Consider the following 27372-nt stretch of genomic DNA (forward strand, 5'->3'; position numbering starts at 1 on the left):
TCTGCGGTGAAAAGGCCACTTGTGGAACCACTTTGGCGGGCGGGCGGGGGTGGGTGGGTGGTGTGTTCCGGGGCAGAGAGCCAAGGGGTGTCTACGGCACAGGAGCGGGGACGCCCAGCTGGGATGATGGTGAGGCAGCGGGGGGTGCCGGGGTGACCGCACTCCAGCTGTGTACGTTGCAGGGGCTCATGTGGGAAGATTTATTTATTTATTTTTTTTCCCCCTTCTCTTTTTCTTTCCCAGCCTTCTTCACACCTCTCGTCACTAAGCATCACGTGGACTTCTCAGTTTTCTGTAGCAGATGAAATTCACCATGCTGATTAGAAACAAGCTCAGTTTCTGTTAACATCTGGAAACTCATATCTTGTAACTTTTAAGAACAACACACTATATGCAAGTCTCTCCATCTGGCCATCCAGCTGTCCGTCCATTATCAATAACCACTTATCCAGTACACGGTTACGATGGTCTGGAAACATATGATGTGAGGCAGGGTACACCCTGGACGGTACGCCACTCTATCGCAGGGCAATTACACACACTTGCTCATTGTATATATTCATACTATAGGTGAGTCACCAATGCACCTGATACTCACGTGTTTGGACTGTGGGAAGACATGCACACTCCACACAGACTGAGCCGCATCACAGCTCTTAGCCCAGGAGCTGTGAGGCACCAGCGCTACGTGCCATAAGGCCATGCCGTACGGTCGTACGATTTAAAGTGCCGTATTCCATGCGCATTCGCATACCCGTGTACATTCGTTATGTGTCGTCTTACATTGTACCTGTCTGCGTGCTGCACGTTAAAGTGTGAGCAAAGATTTACGATGAAAAGTCCCGGGTCCTTCAGGATTGTGCATCCACTCTACGGTCATTGTTTATGGTGTGCAGCATATTCTGGAACATATTTTCTGGCATTTGTCCTTTTGTCTGTCCATTTTTACTAAAGCGCCACTTCGATAACCTGACTATGAGAGGACTCACATCGAAAGCTGACTCACGGCTCCTCGATTCCATATTACGAGAGCCCTGGAGCCAAAGAGAGCATGGCTGCCTGGGCAAATTTATTTCAATTGTTTTGTCACTCATGTTTATTTGATGGGTAAAAAGCACAGGTGGTGGTGTTAGTGCGTGTCCGGTCGGCAGAATGCACTTCTGAGTAGTTCCTGCTCCGCGAAAGATTCCTGTCACTTGCTTATGCATTACGTCCCCTGTGTGCTGCTCTATTCTGAGGGCACCTGTGCTCACAGCCTGGGACAAAACTGCACATCTTTTGTACTAATTTATTCATTTAGCTGACACTTCTATCTGAATTACCCGGCAATATTAGGTTTGCATGCTAAACTGCTTACGGTTTACCCAGGTGAGTAATTTTTTAACTGCATAAATTCAAGGTAAGTACCTTGGCGACGAGGTTATTTGCACCTGGAGCTTTTGATGGCAAGGCCACCGCTCTAATCACTGCTCGACCTATTGCACCATAACGCAGTTAATGCAGGTGTGCCTACCACACCGTTGCACACGGGACACTGTAAATTTGAAGGGCGAGCACAACCGAGGTCTCCTTCACCGCACTCCTAGTGTCTTCTATAAATAGTGCCACGTGGGACTATAGCGCCCTCCTTTTCTCCTGTCTCCATCCTACTAGGTCCTTGCAGCTCTCTGTGCTCAGTACAGGGGCGGCCAGAGTGATTCGCCACTAGGCAACCGGTGCATCTCTTGAATCCCTGTCGCTAGCGGTGTAATCCGATAACGATCCATTAAGCGTAGGAGTTTTAACAGATTCTCTAAAGAGATTTTTTTTTTTTTTGGCGAATAAAACAAGGGTGGAGTGGGGGAAGCTGTGTTGTGATGCTGTGCTGTCACATGATTTCTTAGAGTCTTGCTGCAGAAGCTGCTGGTTCACCAGTCTCTCTCTCTCTCTCTCTCTCCCCCCCCCCCCCCCTCTCTCTCTCTCAGTCTGTCTCACACACTTGCAGAGACCCACCAACACACAGTGTTTCTGCATTTTTCCGATGCTCTCTCCCATGCAGACTGGCTGGCCTGGTGGCTGATGAGGGCTCGGTGCAGAGCAAGCCCTACCCGGTCCTGGCACTAACCATGTCCTTCTGCTGTTGTTTGTTTTTCAGGGACTATGGCGGCTCAAAGCGCAAATCAGGTAAGAGGACTTCCACGGCACCCGACCCTCTTTCTTGAGTCCCAGCCTCTGCAACCTGTTGAACTGTCCCTTCCTCGTTGCAGGAGGCTGCGTGCGTGCGTGCGTGTGTGTGTGGCAGGGGGCCCAGGAGGTCAGGAGTCGGGTCATGGGGTGTGCATGATCTTAGAAGTGCTAACTGTTTTGCATGGTTGTGTTTCTGAGCTTACATCTACACATGATGTACACGTGATGCCTGCAGTGTGAAGAATTTTCCCGAGGGATGGTGTCCCAAAATATTTGTTTGTGTTATTGCAATGACTCTGCAACAGGTGTCCCCTGTTCTGAAAGAGTTCTTCCTGCTTCAAAGCCTTCATTTGAGCTCCTTGCATGAATTCAGTCAGTGCTGCTCGAGAAATCAAAGTCACTAATGAACGTCACTGGATTGTGTGACTGAGAGCCTTATGGAGATCAAGTGGAGGCAGAGTGCTGAGGAGTTGGTGTCTGCTGCAGGCCAGCCTCTAGGATGCCTTGCCTACCGTGTGTGTGTGCACATGCAATTCATCCACTACAAATAAATTGGAAAAAATGTGAAAATGCTGTATATTTAGAGGACAGTTTTGTAGATAAAATCTGTTGTTTTGATTATTTCAAATGTCATGTATTTTGAATGTGACTGTATGTTGCTACCCAACGATGGATACCCTGACCTCATGTCTAGGGTGTACCCTGCCTAGTCTACTGCCGTGCGCTTCTGAGATAGGCTCCCGATCACCACAACCCTGCCTTAGGATAAGCGGTTTCACAATGAGTGAGTAGATGAGAGTGAGTGTTGAGAGTTTATTACTTGTAGGGAACATAATTAAATATTTTGCATGCTATGTAATGTAGTCAAAGTAAACTGAAGCGCCATCATTTTTAATGATGGGGGGTGGGGGCACTCAGTAGTGACGTGATTAAGGACTCACAACTAAAACAAGTTCTTGCTGCTTTAAGTCAAAGTGTTGTTGTTGTAAACCGTTGAGTTGCTTCAGGGAAAGTATCCAGTACCGTGCGTTTAGAGTATTTATTATCCAGCAAGGCTCTTTTCTGGAAAGTAGCCCCTCAAAAGAAACTCGCACTGCTTGCCAAACAGGCGCTCTCTGTTAAGCTTTGGGATTTTATCACTGATAACATTGAAGACTCTTAACATCACGTTTGCAAAGAGAGTGAACGTTGTAGATGAAAGCAGCCTCTGCAGCAGAAATCCATTTTTGGTCCACTATAAGATGAGGAACGGCTGAAGGAACTGCCCTCGCAGACTTGAGATGATCTCCGTCTGTGATCGGTATGAACCAAATGTATGAACAGTACTTGTGGCTGTCTAAAACCGAAATGTGTAACACACCAAAGACGTGTTTCTTGCAGCTTCCGTTCGCCCCCGTTAAAGAACTTAGGTGCACAGAAGCTGTTCCTGTGTGAAAATCTGAATGTGTAGGGCTGAGATTCAGTCCTACGGTCGATCAGTCTGTGAAGTTTGTTGGTAAATTCTGCTCTCTGAAATGGGATTGAAAGCAAGCTTCTCAAATGAGGTAATGGTTTAAGAATTTGATAAACATTCTCTTTGTCCAGTTTAACAGTATTTTTAATCTGAGGGGGAAAAGAGCATAATATCAATAAGAAAAAATGACTGTTATCCTTTATCAGTTGCTCCAGTGCTCTTCAATGGTGTTACCAGTTTATGAGCTGGTTCCACCCTGTAATAAACTTTTTAATTTTCATAAGCATGTGTTCATAGTATGCATGTTACACTTAAGGGCTTTGCAGATAATTTATGGAATATGAGTGCTTTGCTTGGCAAAAGACAGCACTCAAGTTTTGTTATTCTTTAATTGGCTGAGCCAAACCACAAGTGGACCAATGAGTTCATGCTTGGGCGTGGCCTGTGCCTGCAAAGGGGTGTGGCTTTTCTCCGGACCATTAACCTTTTTTGATTAATTGTACGCGGCGCACAGCTCTCCACCAGAGAAGCAGTAAAATGTTCTCATGCTTCATGTATTTGAAGTTTTTATGTGTAAAAGCCAGTGCAGGGAAAATGTGAGAGTAATCTTCCAATAATGCAAATTAAAAAGTAGTAATATTGGCTTACAGCGCAAGAAAAGACAATGTCTCAGAGCTGAGCTCTAAGCAGTAGTTCTGCACAGAGCAGAGAGGCTTAAGAGTGCTAAATAAAAATCATGTGTCATGGTCCCTCCATATTGGAAAGCAGGGCCCAGATGATCATGATACAGTATGTGGCCACTAGAATAGATGACATAATGGATGACTCATAACACTGGAGCATTCTGTCTGCAGATCTGCATTGTCATGAGTTTGTCTCCTTTCCCAGATCAGAATGACCTTGAAGTAATGCTTGTTTACCCAGTGATGTAAATAAAAATGTCAACTTTCTGGTCCATTTAAGGTCAAATGGCTTATCTCAGTGAGCCCAAATGCTGTGGCTGGCTCTTATTTTGCAGATCGTTAAATGATTTGAAAATTGCAACTTAACCATTGCACACATTATTTTATAGAATACGGTGGCAGATGCTGAATTGTAGCTCTCAGAAACATTGAACTGTTTGTGGTTTGCAGTGTACAATAATTAACAATAAAAAAGCCCTTCAGATTCAATGCAGGAAAAGCTTGCATTCCTGGGACTGTATCATAAAACTTACACTGCGGTGACTATTATTTTACATATTTGAAGTTGTCAAAGAACTGGTTCAGAGCCTTCAGACTGTGTTTGTTGTAGAAAAGCAGCTGCTTGTACAGCTACAGAATATTGCAATATCCTCACGAAAGGGAAGTGAGGTATGCCAGGGAGCAGTACATAGCGCGTTAGTGATGTAACGCTCGACAGTTACACCAACAATTTGTTTTTGTGTTAAATTTATTCATTCAACTAGATACTTTTCTCGAAAGTGACTTACACTGCTACACTACCTTCAGTTCAGTTATTTACCTCTTTTATACACTGAGGGAATTTTACTGGGGCAATTTTGGGTAAGTACCTTACTCAAGGTGTACTCCATCTGGAAGTGGGATTCAAACCTGTGACCTTTGGGTCCAGAGGCTGCAGCTCCAACCAGCACACTACCAGCTGTCCCATTTACATTTATTAGATTAATAGTAGGTGTTTTTCTACAACTGATTCACGACTCATAGTACATAAAAGCATTTCACAACAGACAGGGAGCTTTAGGTACAGACGATGGTGAATTTATATGGCTGGTACAAGAGATCAGGCGAAAAGTGGGCCTGAAAGTGATGTATTGAAGTTGAATGGGATTGAGCACTTTTGAGTGACAGAAGGAGCTCATTCCATCACTTCAGAGCTAAACTCAAGAACCCACTAACATTTGGACCATGTATAAGTGGGACTACCAAGGAGCCAGTGGAACATAGCACTCTTTTTCATGGAAGAGCTGAGCTTATGTTATTTCATTTAATCATTTAATCGGTGTTTCTTCTCCAAAGTGACCTTACACTGTTAAGCTGCTTACAGTGATTTACCCATTTGTACAGCTAAGTAATTTTTACCGGAGCAATGTATCTTGCTCAGGGGCATTTCAGCACTAGGTGGGATTCACTCCTGCAACCTTCCGTTCTAAGGTCAGTAGCCCTAACTGTTATTCTACCTCATGCCTCTACAGCCTTCTGTCATAAATACGTTTTAAATACACACACGCACTTAGTTTATTCTGTTTCAGAGTAACTGTGCCCTGATTGTACATGGATTCTTCTGAAAAAGAAGAGCGTATTGTGTTAGTCTCCTTCTGTCTGGGGCATCTCAACAGTTGGTGCTGTAGTGTTATGTCAGATTGACAGTAATTCTAAATGGCGGAAACTTTGCGGATCTCAGAGGGGCAGAATTGATCCTCGTCGTAATTAAGTGACTTTGGTCCATCTGTCTCAGAATGGCATTAATGCAGGAAACTTTTGCACATTCATTGTGGAGATTACTTTCCATGCACCTAGACTACAAGGATGATTGACTTTTGCAGGATCTATATTATGTTCCTTGTCAAGACCTTCGTTCAGGGCCAAAAACATGGCTGTTCACTTTAAGTCAGCAGTACATTAATCAGGAGAGCGAGGAAGTGCTCCAGCTGCAGTGCAAGTAATGTTTCCTGTTCCTGCCTTGTTATTTCGTTATTTTAACTTTAAACTATTCCTCCGCAAGATAATGAATATTTTCCACATGCAACACACACTGAATTGGCTGTATTGTTAAGTAAAATGTTGATCTCCCCCAGTTTCTATATCTGTTTTCTGCAATATAAAATACATAATGGTGTTTTTAATGTATTAAGTGTCTCTCTCTCGGTATCTGGCATTTTATGAATGGATTGACTAATGCTGAGTGTCGTACAGCTACTGCTAACACACCGAAGGTAATTAGGCTCCTTTGTTATGAGAGGATTAGCTCCTGTGAATTGGCACAGTTTTTTGCCTTGTTGATGCTGGCCATTGGGTGGTGGTGTTAGGTTTGCCTTGCCTTCATTCCCCCGACTAACCCCTTTCCTGCATATCCTTCCGCTCTCCGCCGCCGTCTGCTTGTCCGCTGCCTATTTTCTGGTGTTGCTTCCCCATAATGAGCGTGTTCCTGTTTGAAATCTATTTAAGTGCATCCGCAGATCCGAAAAACCCCTGTCCGCATTACCCGACGCTACTGTTCATTTCACCATGCTGCATTGCATTACACATTCTTTACCTTCTATTATTGTCCCCTTTTATTTTCGTGTAATACATCTCTTATCTGTCTGTGCATCTGTCTGTCAGTGTCTCTTTAAATGCATTTGCATGTGTGAAATATCCCCTTGTTAAATCATACCATGCTCTGTGTATTACATTCATCTCCAATTTCATTCCTTTTTTAATTTTTAATGCCATATTTCAGTTTGAATTACTTCTGGTGTCTGTTGTTTGACTGCACTGTCTGGGGGGGTTGTCTGTGCCTAGAATGGAGGGAAATGAGAAGGAAGTATAAGAACTAGAACGTGTAGGTTTTGATGTTGCAGCCAAAGTCGGAAGGAGGGAAGGAGAGCGTCAGTGAGAGAGAGAGAGAGAGAGAGAGAAGTAGAGGGGGACACGGTGAGCAGAATGAGAGCCGAGAGAGAGAGAAACAGGGTGCACGCGAGTGCCAGATGTAGAGCAGATCAGCAGAGGTCCACGTTTACGTGGCATGTGGAAATGCTTCAGCATGACGTATGAGGAGGGCTGATCGAGTTTACAGGGACTGAGGTCAGCAGAGTGTTCAGGGGAATGGTGAACAGCATTTGAGAGACCGGAAGAGCAAACAGAGGCAGGGGCACTTGATGTTTTGGTCAGCTGTGTGTATGGTCATAGCTCTGTGGTCAAGGCACCATCGTCACCCCCTCTGTCACGTCTGAAGTTCAGACAAAGTCTAATTGCAGATGTGGCTGCAGATATGGTTTTAACTGAACCTTATGGGCAGCAGGCGGCGCAGCGGTTGGAGCAGCTGCCTTGCCCTCCAAGAGCCCAGGTTCAAATCCTGCTTCCTGTTCTAGTACCCCGTATCAAGGTACTTACTTAAAAATTCATCAGTTGTATAGATGGTTAAATCATTGCAAGTATCTTAGCACTAAGTTGCTGTGGAGAGAAGGGTTAGTAAAGTAAGTATTTAACTGAACAAGTAAATTACTGCCAAAAATAACCGAGATCTAAATCTACTGTATACCACTGTGTGTTTGGCTGCACTAAAAAGGTGGCTACGTGCGGTGTTCTGTCCAACAAGGAAGCTGCTATGCACCGCATGCCGGTGGGGGGTGGTGGGATGGGTCGCCAGGGTGTTGTTAGATTGCAGCATCCTATGGCCTTCTGTGCGGTCCCGGCATGTGACCATATGTACTTCCACACCCTTTTAACAGAGCCACTTGTCCCAGCTGGAGGGTTGGATGCGTTTTTCTGTGGAACGCCATGGCGCAGTTGGCACAGTTGTTGCTGAAGTGCCAGTCTGTGCTTGGGGTTTACTTGGGGCTGTGTTTGAGTGGGGTGAGACTACATGTGGGACTTTCCTTGAGCTGCACTTGGGCTGCACTTACACTTTCACCCGGCTGAGACAGACGCACTGGACACAGTGAGTCACCAAACTGATTGGTCTTCGTGGTGAAAGTATGTTAATAACTGTTTAAATACTTCCAGGAGAGATGATGCTGCTCGAAATAGTCACAGTACCACACAGTTTGAAAGGACACTTCTGATCCGTTGTCTGGGTCTCGGTGCTATGTTAACCTACTGTCAGACTGACAATAAACTGAAAATGAAAAGGAAAATGACAGAACCTTGTAAATGACAGTGAAAGTAACGTGCCCATACAGCAATGTGAAATGACTGCAGTTTACCAGCTGTTTATGTTCGTTAAGTTGATCAGTTTTCTTTTTACCTACATGACTGCCACTGACTGGATTTGTCTTTTTCCATCACATCATTCATTCACATCATTCTATTTAACAGTTACGATGTAACTGTTCACGCATCGTAACTCCATAAGCATCCCCAGATACACCCTTTATTCAGCCACTGCTCTGGCATTGTACTTGCTTATTTGTGTATCTTCCATCCATCCATCCATCCATCCATCTTCCTCCGCTTATCCAGGACCGGGTCGCGGGGGCAGTAGTTCAAGCAGAGTCCGCCAGACTTCCCTCTCCCTGCACACCTCCTCTAGCTCCTCTGGGGGAACCCCAAGGCGTTCCCAGGCCAGCTGGGAGACGTAGTCTCTCCAACGTGTCCTGGGTCTGCCCCGAGGCCTCCTCCCAGTGGGACATGCCCGGAACATCTCCCCAGGGAGGTGTCCAGGAGGCATCCGGAACAGATGCCCGAGCCACCTCAACTGGCTCCTCTCAATGCGGAGGAGCAGCGGCTCTACTCCGAGCTCCTCCCGGGTGACTGAGCTCCTCACCCTATCCCTAAGGGTGCGCCCAGCCACTCTGCGGAGGAAACTCATTTCTGCCGCTTGTATCCGCGATCTCATTCTTTCGGTCATAATCCAGAGTTCATGACCATAGGTGAGGGTAGGAACGTAGATCGACCGGTAAACTGAGAGCTTCGCCTTATGACTCAGCTCCTTCTTCACCACAACAGACCGGTACAATGACCGCATTACTGCGGATGCCGCACCGATCTGTCTGTCAACCTGCCGCTCCATTTTTCCCTCACTCGTGAACGAGACCCTGAGACACTTAAACTCCTCCACTTGAAGGAGCAACTCCCCCTAACCCGGAGGGGGCAATCCACCTTTCTCCGACTGAAAACCATGGCCTCGGATTTGGAGGTGCTGATTCTCATCCCTGCCGCTTCGCACTCGGCTGCAAACCTCTCCAGTGCACGCTGTAAGTCTTGATTCGATGAAGCCAACAGGACCACATCGTCCGCAACATGCAGAGACGAGATCTTACGGCCACCAAAACAGACACCCTCCGTTCCCTGGCTGCGCCTAGAAATTCTGTCCATGAAGATAATGAACAGAATCGGTGACAAAGGGCAGCCCTGGCGGAGTCCAACATGCACCAGGAACAGGTCTGACTTACTGCTGGCAACGCGAACCAAGCTCCTGCTCCGGTCATACAGGGAACGAACAGCCCATAGCAGCGAGCCCTGAACCCCATAATCCCGAAGTACCTCCCACAGGATGCCACAAGGGACACGGTCGAATGCCTTCTCCAGGTTCACAAAACACATATGGACTGGTTGGGCAAACTCCCACGAACCCTCCAACACCCTAGTGGGGGTATAGAGCTGGTCCAGTGTTCCACGGCCAGGGCGAAAACCGCATTGCTCCTCCTGACTCCGAGGTTTGACTATCGGTTGGATTCTCCTCTCCAGTACCCTGGCATAGACTTTCCCAGGGAGGCTAAGGAATGTGATCCCCCTATAGTTGGAACACAATCTCCGGTCCCCCTTCTTAAAAAGAGGGACCACCACCTCGGTCTGCCAGTCCAGAGGCACCGTTCCCGAGCTCCACGCAATGCTGCAGAGGCGTGTCAGCCAAGACAGCCCCACAACATCCAGAGACTTGAGAAACTCGGGGCGGATCTCATCCACCCCCGGAGTCTTGCCACCGAGGAGTTTTTTGACTACCTCAGCAACTTCAGCCAGGGTAATGGACGAGTCCCCCTCCAAGTCCTCAGCTTCCTCTACGGAAGGCGTGTCGGAGGGATTGAGGAGATCCTCAGAGTACTTCTTCCACTGCCCGAGGACATCCTCAGCTGAGGTCAGCAGCGCACCGCTTCCACTGTAAACAGTGTTGGCGGAACACTGCTTCCCCCTTCTGAGCTGCCGGACGGTTTGCCAGAATCTCTTTGAGGCCGACCGAAAGTCTTCCTCCATGGCCTCACCGAACTCCTCCCAGGCCCGAGTTTTTGCCGCGGCGACTGCCAGAGCTGCGTTCCGTCTGGCCCTCCGGTACCCATCAGCTGCTTCAGGAGTCCCATGAGCCAGCCAGGCCCGATAGAACTCCTTCTTCAGCTTGACTGCATCCCTTACCTCCGGTGTCCATCACCGTGTTCGGGATTGCCGCTGCGACAGACGCCGGAGACTTTATGGCCGCAGCTCCGAACCACCGCCCCGACAATGGAGGTGTGGAACATAGTTCATTCGGACTCAATGTCCCCAGTCTCCCTCAGGACCTGGTTGAAGCTCTGTTGGAGGTGGGAGTTGAAGACCTCTGACAGGGGCCTCCGCCAAACGTTCCCAACAGACCCTCACTATGCATTTGAGCATGCCAGGTCTGTCCAGCTTTCTCCCCCGCCATCGAATCCAACTCACCACCAGGTGGTGATCAGTTGACGGCTCAGCCCCTCTCTTCACCCGAGTGTCCAAGACATATGACCGAAGATCAGAAGAAACGACTACAAAGTCGATCATCGATCTCCGACCTAGGGTGTCCTGGTGCCAAGTGCACTGATGGACACCCTTATGCATGAACATGGTGTTATGGACAAACTGTGACTAGCACAGAAATCCAATAACAACTCACCACTCAGGTTCAGATCAGGGAGGCCGTTCCTCCCAATCACGCCTCTCCAGGTGTCACTGTCCCTGCCCACGTGGGCATTAAAGTCCCCCAGTAGAACGACAGAGTCCCCAGTGGGAGCACTTTCCAGCACGCCCCTCAGGGATTCTAAAAAGGCATGGTACTCTGCACTGCCGCTAGGCGCATAAGCACAAACGACAGTGAGAGACCGTTCCCTGACCCGAAGGCGCAGGGAGACGACCCTCTCATTCACCGGGGTAGACTCCAACACATGGCAGCTGAACTGGTGGTCTATTAATAAGCCCACACCCGCCCTCCGCCGCCTCTCACCCTGGGCAACGCCAGAATAGTGGAGAGTCCACCCCTGGTCGAGAAGAGTGGTTCCAGAACCCAAGCTGTGAGTGGAAGTGAGCCTGACTATATCTAGACGGTATCTCTCAACCTCCTGCACTAGCTCAGGCTCCTTCCCCGCCAGTGAGGTGACATTCCAAGTCCCAAAAGCCAGAGCTGGCACCCGAGGTTTGGGTCGGCTGGGCACTCGGCCCCAACCACTGCCCAAATCACAACGCACCAGCCCTTTACGGCCTCTCCGGCAGGTGGTGAGCCCACCGTAGAGTGGTTCCACGTCTTGGCTTCAGGCTGAGCCCGGCCAAGCCCCGTGGGCATAGACCTGACCACCAGGCGCTCGCATGCGAGCCCCCCCCAGGCCTGACTCCAGGGTGGGGTAAACGAGAACCTTGATTTTATGGTCATAAGGGGGTTTTGAACCGCGCTTTGTCTCGTCTGTCACCCAGGACCTCTTTGCCATGGGAGACCCTACCAGGGGCATATAGCCCCAGGCAACATAGCTCCTGAGATCATTCAGGCACTCAAACCCTACACCACGTTAAGGTGGCGGTTCGCGGAGGGGTATTTGTGTATCTTATAATTTTTAATAAAAAAAAAAAGAAAAAATGTTGGGAGGGTATCTGTCTATCCATCTGTATTTGTTTGTCCTGTGTTTTATGCACCTACTCAAACGATGAACCTCAGTGCAGCAAGTGGTAGATAAACTAGGTTTGCTTGAGACTTTCATGTCTGCAGCTATGTCTCCTTTTCTTAATGTAATGCATAAATTGTACTTTTGCTGAGATGTACGTTGCTTTGGACAAATGCGTCTGCTAAATGAATAAATGTAAATGTCTCACGGCTGTAGTGTGCAAACATCTCAACAGGGTGGCTCTATCTGAGACGCAGACACCATCAATCATGCCACGTTTAAAGCCGCTTACATAATACCTCTGGTACATTGTAACGTTCATTTGAGCAATAGCTGGACCTCTTGATCCTGTTTGGATGCTTTATGTGCTGAGTCACAACAGTATGACTCACTGTGTGTGTGTAAACAGCCAGGTGTACCTAATCAAGTGGCCAGTGGCTGTAGTGGATTGATTTTTATGCCTGAGAGTGAGATAACTGTGCTGTCTGTTCCTATGAGCATGATGTAACAGAAGCTGCAGCAGGCAGTGTACTGCTTAGAGGTGGTGTCTTGTGCTCCAGGGATCCAGGTTTGAATTCCTGCTCCTACCTCCCAACCTTGACTACCAAGTGTGAAGTGCTCCAGCAAAGATAACCCACCAGTACAGATGTGTAAATCACCGTAGGAGCAGATTAGCACAGAAACCAGAAATTGCAGGCCGTCTTAGACAAAGGTGCTAGTTGAGTGAATAAATACAGTATTCCTCATATACATGTTGGCAGGTCTTCGAAGAAGCTTTGAGACTGAACAAGAGCCCTTGCTGGATAACATCTGTAACGATGTCACTTCACTTGTTCGACCTTTGCAGCGAGATGCTGTAGAGAAGCACAGAGCCCAGAATGCAGTGGGTGTTCAACATGGTCATGCGCTCAGGCACATGTTGAGCTACACTGTATGGATTGTGGATTTTGCTCAACAAAAGCCAAAATACCTGCCCAGTAGATCCCCAATAAGCCAATCGCCAGATGTGTAGGAAACATATGTAAACAAGGATGATACCTTTGATTATAAAGACAAGTAAAGGGACATTCAAAATGTGTTTTTTTCACCTGTTGAAATAGTGTAAAATTGACAGTATACTGTATATGATTTGATTTGTGTATCTACTGCTGATGTACCAGGTTTCATGTGATAGATTGTTGGTAGGAGTCACTTAAGCATATAGGCGACTGCCTTCTTCGTGATACACTTTTCTTCATCAGTCTCTGTACATGCGGCTCACAGTGTTTCCGAAATATGTCTCTCACCAATTTAGAAGAGGAATATTTAAGAAGGGAGCAGCTTTGTGTGGGTCATATGATGTGTCAAAAATGTGTGCGCTGATTCAAACATGGTAAATTAACTCAGCAGCCTGAGCTTCATGGCTACCCACATTATCTGTTAGTGTTTTAGGTGTTTGTTTTTTTTTTTATTTTTTTAAAACCAAGCTGTCATTTTTATTTTGGACGATATCTGTGTAATAGTTTCTCTTGATTATGAAACATAATTAGTCAGTTTTTAGTTTCTTTTTTTTCTTTTTTTTTTATTTTTCAGTTTTGTTGTTAAAAAGTGGGGGGGCACGGTAATTCAGCAGGTTTGACCTCTGCCTGCTCTCCAGTGGGTCTTGGGTTTCAGTCCCGCTTGGGGCGCCTTGTGACGGACTGATGTCCCGTCCTGGGTGTGACCCCTCCCCCTCCGACCTTGCGCCCTGTGTTGCCGGGTTAGGCTCTGGCTCGCCGCAACCCCGCTCGGGACAAGTGGTTTCAGACTGCGTGCGTTCGTGCGTGTGCGTGTGCGTGTGTGTGTGTGTGAGAGAGAGTTTTGTTGTTTTCTACCCCACAGGACATATACTTTTGGGTGGGAACACTTGAAGTTGGTCTCCTTAAGTCTGAAATATTAACAAAGAGGGTCAGATGTTATCTTCAGTCAGGTCAAATGGGACTCTTCACTGGAAGCTTCTCAAAGGAAAACACTCCTTAAAAAACTGCCAAGCAAGTCTGACACTGCAAGCATCATATACACCTGGAAGGAGTTAACCATCATGTGTGTATGTGTGTCGGTGTGTGTTTTAAGCAAGGGAGGGTAATATCAATCAGATGTTGAAAGCTGGGCTTAGAATCTGTCTTTTACAGATGATCGCTTCCCCCAACTCCCCACCAGGTGAACAAATGATCTTCAGATCTCTTTTGTGTGTTCTGCCCGTCTGCTGACAATGAAAACACAGTGTCGTTGCCCAAAAGCGAAAGTATTTTGTTTACCGTGTCCTTCAGGAAGTAATCCAGGAGAAAGCGTGGATGGTGGGATGTGGGGGTTATTATGGTGGAACAGAGCTGCAGTGTCCCTTTTTTTTTTTCTTTTAAAAATAAGACCTATATTTCCCAGATCCCCCAGACCACTGTGATATACCTCATCTTGGCGTTTGTTAAATCTTTTTTTTTTTGGGGGGGGGTGAGTACATGGTAAATGCCCCCCCCCCCCGTGTAGATGTCTGACTTGTGCCTGGAAAGTAGGGATGAAGTTCAACAAAAAATCTAATCCTCCTGTTTGTGACGTCTGCCCCGACGGCCCCTTTTCTCAGCCTTATGTCCTCTTCCGAAGTTGCGTGCTGTGTTTTCCTTAAGACGCCGCTTGTTGTGTGCTGACACATGACATTTCTGCTCCATCTGCACCCCGACATTGAACACTAGGGGTGGACGACCCACTACAGCGGCAACTGCCGCTGCTGGCAAGTTGGTCTGCATTAAAACTTTTTTGGATGAAAACGTGTGTGTGCGCATGGTTTTCCAGGAAAGCCTGTTAGAACTGTTGACGTCGTCTCTTCCAAACACAAGATGTTATTGGTACATGCCGTGACGTACAGCATTATTACGAAATACTATTTCATTTTTGTGTTTTGTGTCCTCCAACCCACCACTCTTGTCCTGCCATCTGATCAGAAAATACTTAATAACTTAACCATTTAATTGTTATAGGCAGTATTTTCAGGTGTAAGTAATTGTATCAATCACATTTACATTTATTTATTGTGCTGATGCTTTTCTCCAAAGAATCTTAACATAATTTGCCCACTGATGCAACAGGGTAATTTTCACTAGAGCAATTATAAGTACATACCTAGATCATGGGTATTGGAGAAGTTTGGATTCGATCCTGCATCTTTCAAGCACAAGGTGGCTGCTAAAACCATTACTCTGCCTGCTGACACAAGCAAATTCTTAATGTGGGATCAGCCATGTTAATTTTTACATTGGAAGCCTCTAAAATGAATATTGCATTTGTAGGGTGTCTGAACCTATGTGCGAAGTGTCCCTGAGACAATGCATGATAACCTGAGGATGCTGGGATTGCTTTGTGGCTGTGGCAAGTGACAGAAGCAGTTAGTAGGGGGTTCATAGCCTGAATAACCTTCCTCTCTCCTCTTTCTCCTCTTTCTGGGCGTGCAGTATGGATGTACGGCCTCGCTGGCAGCCCCAGGAGGGAGGCTCCAGGTACCTCCTTGTTTCTCTTTCGATGCAAGCAACACCTTGTGACTCCATGTGTCTCTGTCCGCTTTCTTACAGCATGCGCTTGAGCCAGTGCCTTGTGCCATTGTTGACCATTCCTGTTCTAAGTGCGTCATTTACATTTCATTTTTTAAATGTGTGTTCTTTTTGAAATTCTTATTATTTTTTATTTTTATATTTGGATTTTCTGGGTTCTAAAATCTAAGTTGTTTGCTGGCTTGATTTATTTTTTAATGTCTAGCAGCCAGGATCTGATGTTTGTGTTACTAAGCTGGCTGGGGTGCAAGAATTAAGGTGGAGGGGGCGGGGGTGGGGTGTTGATTTAGTACGCTATTTAGTGGCTCCCTAGTCGGACTATTCCGCTGTAAAAACACACTCAGATTTTACTGTAAAATATACATGCAGGGTCAGTTAATTAATTCTTTTCACGATTCATTTGAAATGGTAGTGATGTGGTTAAAAAAAGCTTGAAAAGACTTCAGAAGTTGCATAAAAAGGCATTATTTAAATGTAAACAGAAACATCAACTGAAATTTCATCATTTGGGACTTTTCTGAAATGTCTCTCAGAAAATTAACTTATCTGGAGTGACTTGAACTGATTTTTCCAGTATTGTTTCCAGTATAAAAAGTTAGTAAAAAAAACCAGAATAGTCCATACTCTTACTTTCCACAAAGACCGTTGACTACTGAGCCTACTGTTTCTGTTTTTACATTTACATTTATCAGACACTTCTCTCCAAAGTGACTTCCAATGAGCTCAGCCCACACACCTTATTCACCAATGTGACTTATACTGCTAGATACACTACTTACAATGGGTCACTCATCCATACATTAGTGGAACACACTCTCACTCACACACTAGGGTTGAACCAGACCAGCATGTCTTTGGAGTGTGGGAGGCAACCAGAGCACCCGGAAAAAACCCACGCAGACACAGGGAGAACATGCAAACTCCACACAGACATATTGTGTGTGCATTTATGCTTCAGGAAGCCATTACACAAATGTGCTTGACAAATCGTATTATCTCCTTGGTGTATTTCTGCATTTGCACACAGACATATGGAATGCCAGTCAAAGGAGCAATAAAAAAGCAAGGTAAAGCCAGTATCCATGTGTATTGCTTCTTTTCTCGTGCACAGAGTTTTACACGCTGATGGATGAAATGTTTATTCGGAGACAGCTGTTGGGTAAATATTGTTGAAATGCCTCTGGAGCTCCCATCATAGACCTGGATTAAAGTAGCAGGGGAAGCGATTTATCTTTCAGTGTATTCAGTATTCGGTATTCCCTGTAACACATTCCAGAAGATGAGCACTTGGCTGTTTGCCATTCAGACATGGGTAGCTACATGCTCTGAAGATAAGTATTTAACATCATGTAAAGGATTCTGTCGTAATCTGTGCATTGTCCACAAAGGAATCAAATCGCAGCCGTGGTAACAGGCTTACGCTTCTGCGAGGGGGGTGTTTTATTAGCACTCTTGCTTAACCTAGTGAAGACTTGAGGCCTGTAGTGCAGCCACTGACAAGTTCCCTTTTGAGAAGACTGATCTGGGCATTTGTTCTTGGGGTGGTATGATTGAGCGTGTGCTGGTGGTACAGAGGAGCTCGCGAACATCGTACGAGCATCACGCTGACATAACTGCAAGATGTCTGGAAGGCACACGCACACAGTTAGTGTACATTTACAATCCGGTGAAAAGAGACATCACGTTAAACTGCCTCAGTGCACACCCTCCTTTTACATGTCAGGGTGTCGGGGCATGACAGAATGCAGGACCTACTGCGGCCAGCAGCGACACGGCAAGGAAAGCACAAACAGGATTCGCAGATGAGCATCAGCTCGCTTTCCTGTGCCACCAAAAGCTCATTTATCCACTGCAACTGAAATGGTTATTTATTATGTAGGACTTCCTCATAAGGAAGCTACTTTCTGAAGTATTGATGGATGGTGCCTGGGGTATTAGTGTTCTTCCACTGGGGCTTGCTGAAGATGAACGGAAGGGAGCTCTCTGCATGTTCCTCTTTGTTGAACGGTCAATCCTGAAGCTTTCAGCTGTCTTCCTTGCCAGCCCATATTGATTTTTTTTTCATGTAGCTGGGATAATGTTTTAAGTTCTGCTTTTGAATTTTAAAATAGTGCTTTTTGCTGGAGAATCTTCTCTCTCCCGCAGAAAGCTGACAGACTTTGAATTGGATTAGCGCACTAATCCGGGTTTGTAATACTTTAATGTGCTGCAGTTCAGTTTCAGTGTGACATCAACCATTGATGTTATTGTTGATGACAGCTACACTCAGCCAGTCTGACATCTGCATAAAAGTTGGTGGTCAGAAGGGCAGCAGTGAGGAAATTCTACTTGCACACATTGGCAGGCCATCTCACGCACGCATGGCCTGCACATAAAAGCTCATAGAAACCTAATCATTAAGGGGAACATGCCATTATGGAAATTAATGACAAGTTCCACGCGGTGGGTATTTTACTGTGGAGCCCCCCTGAGCACTATCCCGCCATTCCACGCTCCTGGACATTATCAGAACTTCAGATCCCAGGCCTTAGCCACCAAAACTCTTCATGCGATGCAGTGCAATGGATTAGCTGTCTGGGTCTGAATGCTATCAGGATAAAATGGTGTATCATTTGTGTTAAAATATGTATTCCCTGTCTGCTAACTAGTTGGTAGTAGTCATTGTGTTTTAAAAAATGCTTGGAATGCTCTGAATCACAGGTGCACTCGTACCAGTATGTTTCAGTTAGGCAGTATGTGAAGGCTGAACAGGTAAGCATGTGCATGGTTGTGAATGATGATGCGAAAAATGCGGGATGAGTAAATATTATTTAACTCTCTTGTGTGATTGTTTATCTCACGAGACAAACAATTTTGACACATGCTTACTGAATTTTGGCCCGGAACTTAATTTCTTTTGCTCGTGGATATGGGAGTTGAATCTTCCTTAATGGGTAATTGAGATTGTCAGTGTTTGGGGATTTCAGAGTGGTTTTGGAATGGCCCACAAATACTGTAAATGTCAGAATGAGAAAGAAATGCTGCCTTCCTATACTGCAGTGTTTTTATTCCCCCTCATTATTGTTTGCTTTAAACAGTTGGTGTGTTTTTGTTTGGCATCATTGGAAATTCTTAGACATGCAACAGCTCACTGTTCGCCCCGCAACATACTTTAATGACGTAATGCAGAAATCTTTAAGAATCATACTGCTACACTTCTGCACAGTTCACAGGAATAGGGGCGTTGTAGTTAAGAATTATACTCTAAAGATCAGCAGAAATAAATACGCTCTTTTTCAATCTCATATTGCTCGTAAATTATACAAAATTTTGTTTGTACCATTATTCTCATAAGAGACCGAAATTTCGATGTGTGATCTTCTCCATAATGGAATGTTTACTTAAACTCTAAAATGAAGTTATGTGGAATGTCAAAGACCTCTTGCCAGAAAATAACAAGGCTGACTCAGTTATTAACTTAAATCATAGTATCATCACCTCTTAACATATTTGTTGCATTTTTTGCAGTCACTTTTAGCTAAACATCTTAGTGTGGACAACTTGTATAAGTTAAAAATAAACTAAAAAATTAGTAAAACAAGTACTATAAAATAAGGGTTTTATCCTTGAGAGCTCACTGTAACTGTGAAACAGTCTTATGTTATGAACCATAATCATTTTGTCATAAAACGATACAGATTTCACAGATAAAAAGAAAATCTCCCTTAGCTGCGTTTGGGTATTACAAGTTTTATTCACCATCTCTTCTTATCAGCGATGCACACTTAAAAAGTATTATCTTAAAGCTTATTGATTTTACCATGTTTGACAAAATAAATAGAGTCATTACTGGCACTTCAGAGGTTAAACAGTAAGGTGGGGGGACTCTCCACTGACTAACCCAAGTGAATGCTTTCTTCTTGTGTTTCATATAAACAGAGGGCCAGCCTCTCTCCAGAACTCCGTCCCACTCATATGTTTCTATTTAAGGACTAGTGTAGACTCTTAATGATTGGCGTATGCAGCCCCCCATTCGCCTTCCAACTCCAGCCTCAGAGAGGAGAAGGAGGCTTTTTCTGCAGACTGTTTATTTTCCAGGGGAAACTTTCCTGTTCTTCCACTCTGAAGTCACATCCCAGCCGTCTGCAGCTCCTTCTCTCTCTCTGCCGCCTGCCCGACTATGGGGAAGGCCGGACAACCAAAACGGAATCCTTCTAACCAGACACTTCCCTGAACTAAAATACATCACTTTTTAACATTTTTTTTTTTCTTCTGATGCTAATCTGCCCTTCACTTTGGGCCGGAGGAAGATTCAGCTATATGGCCAGACTCTTGGGAATATGCATTGAGCCACGGTTGTGTTCTGATTGGCTGGGGACCACTGAGGATTTGGCCTATGGCTTATCGGGTGCCCGGAGGGCGCTCTCGGGGAGCCATGGCGGGGAGCTGGCTGACCGCTTGCTTTTTCCCCTCCCCAGGAATCGACAGTTCGGACCCCATGGTGCTGGAGCAGTACATAGTGGTGGCCAACTATGAGAAGCAGGAGAACTCTGAGATCAGCCTGCAGGCCGGGGAGCTGGTGGACGTGATCGAGAAAAGTGAGAGTGGTGAGTTTCAAAACCCCCTGTGCCGCCACCTCCAGCAAATGGAACTTTTTTACTTTTGCTTCATGCTTTGCTCCACGATCTGTTTTTCTTTTCTCCCCTTTGTCCTCCAGAATTGCAAAACCCCCCTCCCCTCCTCTTCAAGCAACCCCCCCCCTCCATTCCCCACAACCTCCAAACTGTGTCTTAGCTCCATCTGGAGGCTCGCTTTGGCCAGAAGGCCGAGTTGTCCACCACCCCCCACCCCCTAACCCAACTCCACCCCCCTCTGTCGGTTCAGGCTTCAGGCCAGAATGTTTCCTTCTGTACCAAGAATGTCTCCTGGATGTGAGCATTAATGGTCCAGACGTCTTGCAAAGAAATGGGGCATAAGTTAGAGTTACCGCAGTTGGATGCTTGTGTGAAGAATGAACCTTGCTTGCACCAGGAACCCGTTCTCCTTTGCTTTGTTTTCTCGGCCTCGGAATCTATGGAAGTGGTCACTTTCCCCTCAAGTTCTATGGCTTTTTTTGATACCTCGTGTGGAACTGCATCTGTCAGTACTTGGTTTACTCATCATTTCTCCCTGTGCAAAACTATTAAATGTTTACTGCTTGTGTAGATCGTACATGGTACGCTCAACTTTTACAAAGCTTTAGGGCACTGCATATTTGTTAAATATAGATGCTGCTTTTAGATTTACTGTAGGGCAGCTCTTTTCAGTAGTCGTATGAGCTATACCAATGGAAAAACATATTTTTGTAGTGTTCTCAATTAACATGGCAAAAAAATGGAATACTTGTCAGAATAAAGCAGCATAAAAGCAATTTTACGAATATCATTTGCATTTGGCGCCTCGTTTTCAGTTTTTCTTTGTCACTGCCAAATCTTTTAGGGAGTAACTATTTTGCCAGATGACATTTTAGGACTGTGAGAGAAAGATCATTTTTAATGACAAGTGCAGAAATTTGTTTCCCTGTCAAATTTCAAATAAAATAACCCTTTAGGTAATAATTTTGTATCGTCAAACTTCATGCAATGATTATTTTATTATGGTTGAATGGAGAATTTTTCTTTTCTCCAAAACTTTCACTGCTGTGCTCAATTAAATTTCAATAGAAAAAGGTCTGCCCAAGTATGAAATCAGTTCTTTGTGTTTGACATGCAAGCTGCTGTTTTCCTTTCTACTTTGACATTCATATCCCGTAAAGAAAGGTGGGAGAAAAGCAGTGAGCGGACTTGGGTTTCATAGCTGATGATAGTGAAACTCCACACCTTCAGGAGTCTTTGTGAAGTCAAGAGTGTTTCAGCAGTTCTTGCTTTGAAGTGCTGTTGGGAACACCGTGAATCAGTTTTTTTTGTTTTACCTCTCAAAAACAGCTGGATGTTAGTACCGGAAAGGCACTTAGGGCTCTGTTTCTAAACACTCAGAAAGTAAAGTAAGCATAAATATAGGTGAGGCCTTTCACCAAAGGAAGTGTTAAAGAAAGTAATGGTTTCGCATGTGACCCCTGCTTGCCCCTCCATCCCCAGATTTATCACCTGCTGTGTGGAACCACGTGATTATGTGTTCGCTTCGCTTGTGTTTTTCCATTTTGAACAGATCTCCTCCTGTCCTTCAGGTAGCCGCTTCAGCCAGATGCTGCATTTTATATACATGAAAGAAGTGGGTAGTCCCTTTCCAGCCCACCGTAAACGTGCCACTTGCCAACAGCATAAATTTGTTCAACAAAGTACAGTAGTTTGCACCTCGGTGCCTCTGACGGTCACTTATTTACAAAGTTTATTTATGTTCTGTATGAGTTTGCATCTCAGTGCTGTGTGTATATCCGTCTGGTTTGTTTGTTTCGATCGTTGGACAGCACGAGCACATGCTCTACTTTCCATTTGTGATACGAGTAACTGACACGTGATGTGATGTGAGCTGACAAGTCATCCCTTGTATGAATCTCTCAAAGAGTCTACTGTAGCCTCGCATTGAAGAACAGTACCGGTCCCATTATACCACTGGGAACATGTTCCCGCCACAGTTCTCGTTCTCTTACCACAGTAGAAAGTGTATTTGGCCTTTGGAGGACTTTTCTCGTCTTACCGACATGCATAGGAAAGTTTGGTGCGACACTGTTTTGGATGATGGAAAAGCAGTGTCAGCACTGGCGTGTCCAGCAGAGGGTCAGCTGTGAGTGACAACACTTGGAATAAAAGATGGTGTTCTTTCGTAGACGCACAGTTGCATTTGACAACACCTTTGCCTGTTTCCATGGCCGAAAAGAACTATTCGTTGCATGCAAAATTTGGAGCATCACCGTTTACACCGTCACCTAAAATGTCTGGATGACATATGCTGTTTGCTTTTGTGTAATGCTGTAACTCCATTATGCTTTGTCTAAGATGGAACGGCAACAAGAAACCCTGAAAAAGTTTGTAGGCAGTAAAGAGCTGTTGCTGTAAAGAAATTAATATGATTGCTTCTTCTTACGTCACTGCTGAATGTGTCAGGAGTTTTTATGTGCACTAATTATATCTGTACCCAAAGCCTCTGTTACTCTAAGATGACTGTTAGCAGAGAAGATTGTGATGTATGGAAAAGGTGGCTGTGTGGTCTGGGCTTATGTACATGCAGTGCGTGCACTGCGGAACTCCTGAAGAGCAATGTCTTCTGGGCTGGAAAGTAGACCAGAACAGGGGTGACGTCACCTTGTAACCCCCATGCCAACACAAACAGACCCAGGTGCACACTACATATTTCAGACCCCAGTTCATTTTTAACTAATTTATTGAGGGTTTTTGCAGACTCCAATTTGTGCCTTTATTACCTTGGCCATTTTGATCTTCTGAACAGAGACAATAATTTCACACTGTGATATCCAGTGTATGTATGAGTTACTGTGTTTTTATTTTCTTCATGCTGAGTGCCACGTTTTTTGTCATTGGCAGTGGCTGAAGAATGGGTTTCGAAACCTGTACTCTCAACATTAGCTTGTAGAAGGAAACGAGGAAACAGCTGTACATGCAGTGTGTACTGTCTCCTGTTATGAAGCTCATGTTAACCAGCTGTCATTGCAACGATAACACATTCCTTTGAGTGGAGCACTCATGACTGCTGGTCAGAGCAAGAGACTCCAACAGTAAAGCCTACATTTCAGCTCTAAGGAAGAACACCATTTATTTTTCACCTTATATTTCTGTGAATCTGTATTTTTGTTATAGAAAAAATATATACTTGAATGGTCTATACAGTTATATGATACGCATAACTCTACATTTTTTCCCTCCAGCCAAACTTACCCATGAAAATGACTTACCTGCGTGTATAAGGCAGTAAACCGCTTAACACTTATGCATTGTAGTAATAGTAGTAGTAATAGTAATGTTCAGCCAAACTATCATCCAGGGATACAGTCTCAGGTTAGCACTGTTCTCAGTAGCTCCATATTCTATGTTTGATGTAGTCTTGTGGTCTGCAAGACCCGAAGTTGAAGGGGCAGCATGACCTCATGTCTCACCACTTCATCAGCATGTGTAATGTCTGGAGGATTGCTGGGGCTTTAGAGATCTGTGTTGGTTCACAGATGTGGCACCAGAAAGAGCACCTTTGAAGCGAGTCTGGGATCTACATGAAATAAATCTTAAAATAGTACTGCCTAATGCAGTTTAACCAGAATTCATACATCATCTTCACAACTTTCTTATAAAACCCCCCATGTTACAAGGACTTAATAAGATAACACAAATGTTTACTTGTGAATGCACTACAAATCATATTGCACTACTTCCTTCTTAAATACCTCTATTGCACAATATCATGTACAGTTATTATGTAAGTACTTGTATAGTCTGTCTTAGATTATCTGTATGTATAGTTAACTGTTTATAGTATATGTATATTTGGATTACCGACTTAGTAAGTTAGCTATGTAGGTCTAAAAACTGTCCTGATGTCTAGTGTTGTATGTTTATATTTATGCTTATTTACGCAGAACCGTGGTCCTGCGAGACACGACATTTCGTCCCACTGTATGTCCACACATGTAGTGGAATGACAATAAAGCTCGACTTGACTTGACTTGACTTTTGCAGTCCCCCAATGTAGTTCTTACATGGTTTCATTATACTGGCACATTTGCAGGAATTGTTAGTAAAAGACCGTTACATTGCAGAGAATTGAAATGAGTCGATTCGATCTATGCTCTCTGGTCTCCCAAAGAGAGAACTACTTGTTTATTTTGGTGTATCGTGATCAGTCACAGGACACAACAATTTCTGTTTTATTACCATTACCCAGACTACATCATGCTTGCCATTGCATACAAAAAATAGTTTTGAAAAGAAAGAGAAAAACTTCGGTTAGGTTTGTATAACAGTTGGGTTACACAAAATACAACGTTAACTTTACTGAACATACATGGAAGCAATAGAAACTTCCAATGAGATAAAGATCATTCTTTAATAAAATATGGTTATCAGTTTAATTCAGTTCATTGTGTTATAGAAACATGACCCCATCCTGCATGACCTGACTACTGTATGGCACACTGCTACATATCTCAACATTAGAAATCACACTAATCTTTGCAGTTTGAATGAAGAAGCAATACAAAACAATGTAGTATCCATCATATTAGAATGTGACAATACAGCTGAAACTGTGAATATGCACAATATGGACAATCAACAGTTTCCCCAAACCCATGAGTCACGTCATCAGTATAAAAGGCTGTTACACCCATGGTTAATAGTATACAGAAAAGTACTTACCGACAACATGAAATGATAGTAGAAGCTCCGAAGTGGACCACAAAATGAAGAAAACCAAGAAAACTGCTTGTAGATGTTTTGTAAAGGTCCATGTAGCAATTGTAAGGTGTCAGAATAAAGAAGTACTTAATGCTAAATGCTGTACTTTGCTGACCACCCTATGTTTCCAGGATAAGCTCTAGACTACCACAGTCCTGCACTGGACCTGTGGTGATTGATCACGGCTAGATGGATGGGCAACTTCATTCTATCACTAAAGAAGCAAAAACTTTAGTATAGTAGTACCGGTTTTACATTTACATTTATTCATTTAGCAGCTGAACATCGATGACACAGATGTTAAACTTTGGCTACATGAAACGAATTTTACAGCTTAAAGCTTGCCCTATGTTGCTGAAGATCTGTCTTTGATCATTTGATAAATAAAATTTAGCAGATGCTTTTCTCCAAAGTGTCGAACATCTCAGAGAAAATACAGGATAGACTAATCCTGATCACCTTCCTACGTTTTTTTTTTTCATATATAAGGTACACAAACATTTACGTACAATACAGGCGTAGCCGCTGTGTAAAGGGTTATCTGGGCATGATTGTAAAGTTAAGGTGCATGAACATTTACGTCATACATGAGCTTGAGAGATTACGGGCGAAGTGAGCCTGGAAAAGGTGAGTTTTCAGACCCTTCTTGAATGTAGATAGAGTTTCAGCAGTTCTGAGTGAGAGGGGGAGGTCATTCCAACACAACGGAGCCAGAACTAAGAACCTCAGTGCTTTACTTTTCATGCGCAGGACCACCAAGCGAGCAGAAGTAGACGAGCGAAGGGGTCCGGTTTGTGGCTGGGGTGTAGCGGTTGATCAAGTCTTCTAAACAGCTGTTCTATTGATACATTTGTAGGCAATAACCAGGGTCTTGATTTTGATCTGGGCAACTATGGGAAGCCAGTGCAGAGAAACGAGTACAGGAGATACATGGGAACACTTTGGCAAGTAAAACACAACTCGTGCAGCAGCATTGTGTATCAGCTGCAGAGGTTTGATGGCAGAGCAAGAAGGCCACACAGGAGAGAGTTACAGTATCCAGATGGGATGTTATCATGGCCTGGACAAGTACTTGGGCAGAGTCGGTTGTGAGGTAGGGACGGATCCTACGATTATGCAGGATGTATCTGCAGGTCCGGATTGTGGCTTCAATGCGATGAGAGAAAGGCAGACTTGGGTCAATCGTCACTCCCAGACTCTTAGCCAAGGTGGTAGGCAAAATGAGTGAGTTGTCCAGTTTGATTGATAGATCGTGACAGGAGGACAGGCCAGCGGGGAGGTGAAGAATCTCTTTTCTGGAGAGGTTTAGTTGGAGGTGATGATCAGAGATCCAAGCAGAGATGTCTGACAAGCAGGCAGTTAATATTTTCAGTTAATAGACAATTGACTGTAAAAACACTGCCCAGATTTCCTGGATGTCTGAGTGACTTCAGGAATTTATTTTCCGCTCAGCATTCATGACTTGCTATGTAGTAAAATAACATTTATTTGTGCCCAAAAAGTGCATGAAGTGCAAGAAGCTCTTCAAAATGTGGCAAAAAAATAAAACCAAATTCAGATTGAAGTTCAAGCTGTGATTGAGACTTTAACATTTAACCTGTTCAGTTGAAATGAACTTTTTTCAAACATTTTAAGAGGGTGCTTCTTCAGAAGTGTCATCTAGCATCTGTTTTGGCTGTACTGTGTTTATTTAACATAACAGAATGCAACTAAAACTTTTGATTTACATGGATATTTCATGTTTTGATGTTTTTCTTTTGGCTGCTGCTTGTAGACCATCAGGATTATAATACTGCAGTCTCAGAGAATTCCTGTCAAAAGTGAAGGACCTCTTGCTCCACAATGTGTAGCAGTAGTGGAGAGGAAATATGGAAAAACGTACATTTTGCCAAACTTTGCAGCGGAAAAAAAGCCCTAGCTCATTATTCCAACTTAATGGATATGCCAGAACTGTGTCGTAGTGAAAGCAGCACTGATACTAAACAGCAAAAATGAACTGCGAACAAATCATGCGGGTTACTATGTCTACAGGCCTACAGAGCGAGACACCATTAATTTCAGTGTCGTATTTGCGCACAAACCAGAGGAAAGTCGTCCCACAATTGTTCTGAAAAGAATCGACTCGGTGTTTACATTTTAGAGGTAAGACTAGCTTCACCCACACTAGCTCACCAACTTTGCTTGAAAAATTTAATTAGAATTTTTACTGGTTGTTTTGCAGATCAGCAGGATATTGCATGCACTGGATGAACCCAAGTGCAGGAATGCTCCTCCTTCACAAAAGGCAGGATCTTTAACCCTTGGGATTGCAGGGCTTCA

At 44.5% G+C, this 27372-nt stretch overlaps 1 protein-coding gene across 3 annotated transcripts in view; it reads left to right on the top strand.

Moving 5' to 3' along the window:
• The window catches only part of sh3pxd2aa (SH3 and PX domains 2Aa), a 97210-nt gene that overhangs the window by 46062 nt on the left and 23776 nt on the right, over nt 1-27372 (top strand). For 2 of the 3 annotated variants that reach the window (XM_018750920.2, XM_018750922.2), the window contains exons 6-8: nt 2135-2163; nt 15599-15643; nt 20152-20280. In XM_018750920.2, the coding sequence (XP_018606436.1) occupies nt 2135-2163; nt 15599-15643; nt 20152-20280 (203 nt within the window). The remainder of the gene's footprint in view (nt 1-2134; nt 2164-15598; nt 15644-20151; nt 20281-27372) is intronic. The other variant, XM_018750921.2, reaches the window with a different exon arrangement.

Source organism: Scleropages formosus, chromosome 16 (genome assembly GCF_900964775.1).
Source record: "Scleropages formosus chromosome 16, fSclFor1.1, whole genome shotgun sequence".
Classification (NCBI taxonomy): Eukaryota; Metazoa; Chordata; class Actinopteri; order Osteoglossiformes; family Osteoglossidae; genus Scleropages; species Scleropages formosus.